This window comes from Monomorium pharaonis, chromosome 4 (assembly GCF_013373865.1).
Source record: "Monomorium pharaonis isolate MP-MQ-018 chromosome 4, ASM1337386v2, whole genome shotgun sequence".
Classification (NCBI taxonomy): domain Eukaryota; kingdom Metazoa; phylum Arthropoda; class Insecta; order Hymenoptera; family Formicidae; genus Monomorium; species Monomorium pharaonis.
Window position 1 is genome coordinate 789608 of NC_050470.1, and position 9117 is coordinate 798724.

The 9117-nt window shown below is 41.5% G+C and overlaps 3 protein-coding genes across 3 annotated transcripts in view; 2 read left to right on the forward strand and 1 right to left on the reverse strand.

Annotated features, from left to right (window-relative positions):
* Nucleotides 1-42: 42 nt before the first annotated feature.
* On the forward strand, nucleotides 43-3484 carry LOC105833076 (pleckstrin homology domain-containing family M member 1). The gene is made up of 3 exons (XM_012674504.3): nucleotides 43-2100; nucleotides 2191-2826; nucleotides 2901-3484. Exons 1-3 carry the CDS (start codon nucleotides 748-750, stop codon nucleotides 3060-3062), a joined length of 2151 nt encoding a protein of 716 aa, XP_012529958.1. The 5' UTR covers nucleotides 43-747; the 3' UTR covers nucleotides 3063-3484.
* On the reverse strand, nucleotides 3464-7516 carry LOC105833077 (spindle assembly abnormal protein 6 homolog). Its single transcript, XM_012674505.3, has 4 exons — nucleotides 7160-7516; nucleotides 6327-6856; nucleotides 5422-6170; nucleotides 3464-5332 (listed from the first exon to the last, which is right to left on the reverse strand). Exons 1-4 carry the CDS (start codon nucleotides 7346-7348, stop codon nucleotides 4779-4781), a joined length of 2022 nt encoding a protein of 673 aa, XP_012529959.1. The 5' UTR covers nucleotides 7349-7516; the 3' UTR covers nucleotides 3464-4778.
* Nucleotides 7517-8689: 1173 nt separating this feature from the next.
* The window catches only part of LOC105833078, an 83111-nt gene continuing 82683 nt past the window's right edge, over nucleotides 8690-9117 (forward strand). The window contains exon 1 of the mRNA XM_036285287.1: nucleotides 8690-8992. The gene's annotated coding sequence lies outside the window, so the exon portion shown is untranslated. The remainder of the gene's footprint in view (nucleotides 8993-9117) is intronic.

The following is a 9117-nucleotide window of genomic DNA, read 5'->3' on the forward strand; positions in this document are numbered from 1 at the left end:
CCCGACGCGTAGTTGACGCCACGCGAACAGCTGGCGCCCAGCGACGACAGCGATGGGCGACGTTTTGGCGAATAGCGCGCTCGTGGCTTGGTGACTGACGACGGGCTGATCGAAGAGATCGATGACGTTGCGGAAATTGGCCGCGCGTGACGCAGCGTGACGCGTCGGGAACGTCGTCGGAGAGCTTCCAGAGATCCAGAGAGACCGCGCCGCCGATCGACGGAAATCGGCGAGTCGACGAGAGAGAGAGAGAGAGAGAGGCGATCCACGGATCCCCGGACAGCCTGTACCGTCTGTACCACGCTGCGAATGTTGCGCGTTTCTCGCGGGCGCACCTAACCTACTTCACGGACACGGAGCTCGAGCGATAACGCGCTCGACGTGTGGGAGGTATTATCGAGCGACCTCGCGCGCTATCGGCGCGATGATACGATGACTTCATCGCTCGGCGCGCGACGCGGACACTTCCTCGTTCCTTTGTCAGTATGACAGTATCGCGTCCGCGACGTTCCCGCGTGCCCCGAACGTAATCTACGACGTAGGACGCGGGACTTTGGGACGCAACGCGGTTAGTCCCTCACGGCCACGAGGACCATCTCCGGAGGCAGATCGACAACTCGACTCCTCCAGAGTTGATCCTCTCCGGTAATCTCGACGCGACCGCGAAGATGCTCCAGCGACGAGATCGCCGCCGAAGAAGACGTGTCGTTCCCGCCGCCGCGACGTACCGTGTTGATAGCGCGCAAGATGAACTCGCTGCTCAAGATGTCCATAATGGGCAACAAGAGGAATCTGTTGGTCCGCGACTCCCTTCAGAAACAGCTCAACACGAGCGTCATGGAGATGCAGAGCGCCCCGGGGGTCGCCGACGACGGCGTTGTCGGCAACTGCGACGAGACCATGACCCTCTGCTCCATTCTGGAGGCTATATTTCTGCACGGCTTGAAGGACAGTCTGCTGAATCGCGTCACGGAGGCCCTCAGCGGCCCCGACTTCGACGCTATGCCCCAGCCGAGCTTCTGGGGCCCGCTCTTGGTGTTTTCGCATCGTCAGATTATAGATCAGATACAGGCGTTGAGTCAAGTCACCACGGAGGTCGGCTATTGTCGAGCGTGGATACGACTGGCGCTCAACGAGGGCCTGTTAGCTAGCTACTTTTGCGCTATAAGAAGAGACAATTCGGCCCTGAAGCCCTACTACAACCGTTCAGCCTACATCAGGGACGTGGACCTCGTCGAAGTTGCGCAGAGATTGATTGAAAACTTGGATTATGTACGATTCGAGCTAGCTTGCAACAGTAGCCTCTTAAACTTTTGGTCCACCACTCCTCTGCTTATAGCCGGCATCTGGTCTCCACCGATGAAATCTTGTCCCGTATTTAGCGCTGTAGACATAGCGAAAACGATAAACAGCGAATCGATCGACAATTTCGACGAGATAGAAACTGCAAGTTCCATCGGTAGTTCCATCGGAATAGGATCCTTCACCTCCTCGCAATCTGTATTTAATAACGTAACGTCTATCACGGAAGACGAAGCGCTGAGGATTATTCTGGCTAAAGAAAGATCTGATAACGTTATCCAACAATTGCACAACGATCCTGAGGAGGCTGTAGCGAGTAGCCCGCGAGAGAATAACGCCGCTCTACGATTATACAGCAGTTCTGCAGATATTGTAACAAAAAACCTAGAAGACGAGCAAGTGGTCAGGGAAATACAAAAGATGTCAAATGGCAATGCAGAAAATAATACAGATAATATTGTCGCTGAAATAGAAGATCCGCCGTTACAAGATGATCCGAAGGCCAATGAGATCGTTAACGATGCTACCACGGCTACTGTGGGAAATTCATTAATAGGAAAGTTGGGATGGTCAACGTCGTTCGAAGATTGCCAATCTTCTTTAACTTCATCTGTGATATCACATGGATCAGGCGTGGATGCACCTCGTACACCCGGCGATGGTCCTACGTACGATGCCCTCATTCAAAGTTATCAAATTGCTGGAAATAGTACGGTACCTGATCTGCAAGAATTTCTAAAAAAATATCCAAAGAAAGAAACTACTGAAGGAGGCTCCAAGGCTCAGCCTGAGCCAAAGGTATGTTGTTCTCGACACGAAAAATATTTATAATATAAATTTTAAAATACAACTTCATTATGATCAAATGATTTTTTTCTTTTTTTCCAGGCTGTGGTGAATTTCGACGAGCAGCTAGGTAGTATTCCAAGGGAAAAAGGTTTAGATGTGCAAAATTACAGTTGTCTCGATTGCAGTCATGCGATTGGTATGACTTTTTCTAAAGCGCATGTGTGTGCATACTCTGGCGATTACTACTGTTCAAAGTGCATGGCAGAAGGGCAATATCTCATACCATCGCGTATGATTCACAACTGGGATTTGAAACAATACTCCGTTAGTCGAAAAGCCGCTTCGTATCTGGAAGGCAAGCCAGCCCTGATGGATCTAAAGATCTTAAATCCAAGGATTTACATGGCCGTAGATACTATGGCACAATTGCAGTCGTTACGAATTCAGTTGAATTTGTTGAGAGCATATCTATTCACGTGTCGCGAACCCATTATTGAATCCCTGCAGAAAAAGGTCTCTCCGAGGGATTATTTGTACGAACATGTTCATCAATATTCCGTTTCCGACCTTCTCGATATTCCTAATGGAATCCTCGCGCAGCAACTTCAAAAAGTCGTCGAATTCGCGAGGAATCATGTAATAAATTGTTGGCTCTGTAGTCAGAAAGGCTTCATATGTGAAGTGTGTAACGATACAAAAGTCATTTATCCCTTTGACATGGAATCTACGTTTCGAGTAAGCAACATTTTCATCTTCGTTATCTATTCCCTTTTTAATATGTAATTTTACGATAATTTATTCATTTACAGTGTGGAACTTGCAACGCCGTATTTCATGCAAATTGTTTAAACGCCAATAAACCGTGTCCAAAGTGCGAACGTAGACGCAAACGAATGGATATGCCTCTTTTGGATATGGGATGTACAGATCTACCGAATAGCGTATCATCGTCTCCGATTCATATGAATTAATAATATATCTTATCATATAATTGTTACTTCTCTGATGACAATATTTTATCACGGTTTAATTTATGCAGTATTGTTTTTGATAAATTGTATTTCGAAAAAAATTAACTTTGTCACAAGAAGTCGCAATCTTGTTTTCTTCAAACATCTCGACGAAACGAATCTCGACGTTTGATTCTCTACTGTAAATATCTGCATCATGCTACTTATACAAATGTATGAAAGTGTATCATATTTTCTGTCAGTTCTTCGAACAATATATTGTTACAGACATATATATATATATATTATTCTGATACGATTGAAAAATATTTATATCTTACAGGACTGGCAATGTTCCATACATGTGCAAAACACATATAATAGAGACATTTATTATAATTCTATGTACAAAAGTAGTAAAATATATGGAATCATTTTTATTTACCATCTTATCGCTATTTATTATATTTAATACTGTTGCTCTATTTATGTAATTTAATAAATTGACATGCTTTACAAATTTGAATTCACCTGATACATTTATACCTTGTGTGGCACATAGCTTAAAAAGATACATTTTGAATATATAAAAATTTTACAATATTGCAACTAACAAACAATTTCTCTTCAGTATGATTTTTATGATAGATACAATATAAATCATACGTGTATAAATATAATAAAAATTTCTAATCTATTCTGTGAGGCACATTCTATTTGTATTAAATGGCCTTTATGGTCATGAGCCGCAAAATTAGAGAGCTTTCTACATACATAGTTTTTTCATTAATATCTCCATTTATATATAAAAATATTTATACAGTTATTACATAAAATTCACAAAGAAGAAATTATTTTCCAGGTACCTATGTGATTTTAATACGCTTTAAATGTAACTATCAATCTAACAATAGTGAAAATATTAATTATTAGTAACCAGTTGCATAATAAAGTTAATTGTGATTGTGATAAAATGAAAAAAAGTGCCATGTTAATTTTAAAATTACTCCGTTTCAAATTTGTCGGTCATAAAAAATATGTTTTCTTTATAACATTGTTTGGCATAACGGAATCCAAAATCTGCAATTAAAACTGTTTAAATTTAAGATTATTTTTTAAAAACTGTTTTTAGAATCAATATTATAAATGGCAAAAATTCATTTATGTATATGCATGTATTATCCTCATTATAAATATCAATTTCACTGGTCTTTCAACTTTATGTACCTTGTCATATTTATATATTAAAGTCTTTTTTTTATAAAATTATACTAATAATGTAGAAGCTAATCAAAATTAATATAAAAGCATATTGTGAGTTAATGGAATTTTTCTACCAGTATATATATATATACGTATTTTACGCCGTAGTGAACGAGATCGGAATATGATAGTACAGTATATACAAATAATTATGTATTATTATTAATCCTACATCGTTATAATCTGATTATTATATTGGCGGTAAATTAATATCATTTTCTTTTATATAAAAAGGCGCCAATGTGTAGGATTAAAAATAGTCTAAAATTTTTATGTCGTAAAAAATATCTTGTAAATAATACTAATCATTCTTAGAGATATTTGTACTATTTCCGAGACGGAAAACTTGAAATATTGTTACGATTGTCAATAACAATATTGCAGCTTTGCCGTTCTTATTTTGTCCTTTTGATTCTTAAAGTACTCTCCGACACTTACCAATTTCTATATCGGCAATTCCTTCCAAGCAGTTGATCAATGCAAAGTCTTAGGAAAATATGCTGAAGGTAAAAGGGGTTTGTCAGACAAACCTGCTCGTCTTAATCCACCTTGCAAGCCAATGCTTGCAGTTTTCATTTTTGTACCATTCGAGATCACTGCCGGACCATTGTTATTTTCGACTATAGCCGGCGCCGAGGTTGAAGCCGCTGGATTTCCCGCCATTTTATTCAACGCGTTGAAACGCTCCATAGGTGTGCTGCTACTCGAGATCAGAGGGCTTTTATTGAAGGTGGTTAATCCTACCGAACTGTCCGTTACACCAACACCCATCGATCGAGCTGTCGTGCGAGTAGTCTGATTAATGTTCGGATTTTGGACGATCGGATTTTTCATCGGTAAACCCGATAACGTAGTAGACTGTATCGTGCTGGGTGCAGGCGTGCGCGTTTCATATCGATTAGGAAATAATTTATTTGTTCTGGGTAACGTTAATGGAACGTTAGTGGATGATACCGTGATTGGAGCTGGAGTAACGTTTTGTAATGGCGATTGATTATCCGCTAATCTTCGATTCAGCCAACTGATTACTGTAAAAGATAAAAATATTACATTAATTTTGTGAGTCCTTTAGATACTTTAATTTACAAAAATAAGACAAAATGAGATTTAATCTTACCGTTATCGTTATTCTTTATGATCTTTTCTTTTTCCTCCAATTGATGTTGCAACGTTCTTATCTGTTCTTTTAAATTGTCCACTTCACTCTTCGCATCTTTTGCATCTCTAGTAAGACCCTCCATTTTTGTTTCCAATTGGCCAACTTCTTTCTGTTTGCTGTCTAACAACCTTTCCTGTTCGAGTGCTATGCTCGTCCTCAATTTTAATTTGGACTTGGTTGATGCAAGTTCATTTTGTAATTTTGTTAAGATTTCATTGGCTTTTACTAATTCGTCACTTAGGCTCCTTAAGGAATTTTGCTTGCGTTGCAATTGACTGTCTTTCTCCGTTAAAAGATCCTCTAAATGCTGCTTCTGTTCTTTACCCGTTTTTAGCATTTCTATGTGCTTGTTAGCGATCACTGTTTTGTCCTTTAATTCTTGTTCAAGCACAGCTACCCTCGTACGTAAACTATTAACAGCTTCATCTTTGCTATGGTAATCTACATCTAGTTTTGAGTTTTGTTTTTTAAGTAGCGCCAAATCCCGTTCGGCGATATTGAGTTCCTTTTCGAGATTCTGCAATTGTTTCACCTGCTCTGTGTTTGTAGCTTCTAAAAAGGATTGTTTATCCTTATATGTCATATTCTGTGTTCGTAATTCAGCAAGTTCTGTGTGTAATTGTTTCATGGTTTCAGCATGTCTCTGTTCAATTTCTATTTTTTCTTTTTCACTCTGCCGTTGCCATTCTAGTCGTGCTTGTGCTAACCTGAAAAATATCAATTGAATTATTATTTTTCACACAATTTGAGTTCACAATTGAGTTCAATCAAATACAAAATATCTCACAATATTAGCTACTTATTAAAATTCAAATGTTTAGATATTATTCATTATCAATCATTTGTATCTCTTATGTACATACCTGTCTTTTTCTATATTAATTTGCTGCGATGAATTGAACTGCAACTGGTTCTTTTCAGTTAGATACTTTTGCTCCAACTGCTCCAATTCTTTTGTTTTTGTTTCTAGTTTACTCGTCAAATCGTTTAAACTAGTTTCTAAACTGACGGCATCTCTACTTTGTTGCGAAATAGTTTCTTTCAGGTGCTTAATCTTCATTGCCATGTGTGTTTTCAAATCCGAATCGCTTGCAGGTGATATGTTTAAACTTAGGTGACAGAGATGTTTGAAATTATTCGTCTCCACAAGCTTGAAGTTCCAATCTCCAGATTCCTCTGCCAACAACAAGAGAAACTTTGGTGGAGTTTTTGTCAGTTGACTCGTTCCCGGAACGTGACATTGCTCCAACAAGCATATTAACTGAGTGGCAAAATTATCGAAATCAACCAACAGTCCCTGTTGCGCTTTCAGCACTTTAAAATCATCCTCAGTGATAAATAGGGAATAGAGGAAACACGGATCATCGTCATCAGCCAGCAAAACGCACAAGCTCTGAAAAAAAAGATACGTAAAAATTATATTTTTGAAAGATAAACATAATTAGCTTCCACAATATTGTCGTCAAAGTCTTTGGATGATTAAATTCATGGCGTTTTGACTCCCCAAAAGCCAGGATAAAGAAGAGGAAATGTACTTTATACAACAAGATTCAACAAAGTATAGAATATCGGGAACGAAGGAACGTTCGATCAATGTCCATAGATGTTTGTCGACTATAAAGAATTAAAAGGGCAAAGCGCAAGTAACGTCCGCGCATAGTCAGAAAATCTCAAAGGGAAAAACTCGGAGAATTACCTTGCGACAAACCGGACTGATGCCAGCGTGAATCTCGACATTGACTCTGAGATCCCGCTGGCGTTCCTCCTTATGCTGCGGCTTGACGTAAATCCTCTGTACCTTCGTGTAGAGAATCTCGACATTGTTGAGCTGCAGGCCCGAGTCGGCGGTCGTCGTGCCGCCTGCTATGCTGTTGAGATAGTTCATCGTTCGGTAAGCACTTGTTGACCTCGCGTTGCTCGCCGCGTCTCATTTGTCGACGTTACGGGGAATCCGGCCGAAACCCGCTCAAACGTACGATATTTACGAGCCGCTCAGCCCTGCTTGGGCTCACATCGCGCGACACGCAAATAAACGCACGCGTATCAGACTATCAGAGACGCGTATATACGATTATACGGGCGCTTGGTGCCGCCATCTTGACGGCACGCGTTACTACTAACTTCACTCGGGTGCGGGTTCTGTCTCTGTGCCGCTGCTGCTGCTGCAGCAGCACAGCTCGGGTCTCGGCCGTCTCGGGTCTAGTAAACGCGAGAACGCTTACGGGATCGAGAGTGTCTTTTTTTTCTATCTTCAGATTTCCCATCTCGAGGGATCACGGACGTCGATTACGTGACGTTGCAAGTCGACGTCCGTTTTCTCGAAATCCGGGCGCGAGATTAACCGTCGCGAAGGTATCGCTTAATTGAGATTTACTTTTTTGACGAACGTTGAAAAGCTGTAATCGCCATGGCGCACAACTCAGATTTAAACGACGTACTGTACTTTCGAATAGGCGTTCGTTGGGTAAAATCGAGATCTTGTTTACAAAAATTGTACACGCGATACTTTGAAACCGCAATCATTAACGTACCTTAGTAATTTTTTTGTAATCACAAATAGATGAATAACTATCAACTGTTATCGGCGCTATAGATTAACAATCTATATGGAGTAATCTTTAAAATAAATCATTCTCCGTTTTTCGCCGCGTAATGTTCTTTCATCTACAGGTTTACGAAATAGTAATCGATAATACAAATTCGAACATTCGCAATTTTCTTTCATTTCGAATAAATTCAACGTGGCTATATAGTGCTAAATTAAATTAAATAGATATCGTTTTCGCGAGAGTTGTGAACGCATCAGTCGAGCGTCCTTAGATATCATCTTATTCTCGTTTAACAATCGGTGAACAACGAGGGGACAACAAGAACAGAATAAGCAGAACAAAAAGTCATCGTGACGGGAAAATAATGTCAAAATGATTATTAAAAGTCACTTTTCGCTTCGATTGCGATTTATTTTTATATCATTTCAACATTATTGTGACTTGTTCTACCTGGGAATACATTGAGGGGGGGAAGGGGGGACACTCGGATCACTTTCCGAGGATAGCTCAATTCACGGCTGAGTTTCGACGGTAACCGAGCGCTTTGCCTTCCCGCGCGATTCCGTGAAGGCGCGTGCGATTGGCCGGCAAGCACGGCGCTGGCCAATGATCGCCGGCTGCGCGACGGTGACGTAGCGTTTAAAGCGCTGTACGCGCTGAGTTGCGCCTGCGGTCGCCATGCCATGCGGTTGTCTCGCGCGCGGTTGACAGGCTCGTTTACGCGGCCGCGCATCCCCGCGTCGACGACCAGGGGTGAAAGTGAAATGGTCGCGGTCGCCTTTGACGGCGTCGCGACTCCGTGGAAGTGCGTGCGCACGCGTGTGTGTGCTGGTGATCGAACGGTGTATTCGCGACGTGCATCCACCGTCGAATCTCCTCTGGCGTGAAGCGTCCCGACGACGGTTAGCGGTTGGACACGGCGACGACGGTTGGCGGTTCGAACATAACGTCGGCGGAGCAACGTCAGATGAGGCCCGCACGTGAGTATCTTGCTTATCTTTTTTCCCTTTCGCGTTTGCATTTTGCGGCTTGTGACCTGACCGTTTCTCGCGGTCGTTGCTGGAAAAGCAGAAATTTGCCATTTCCGAACTAAGGCCGCGTGTTC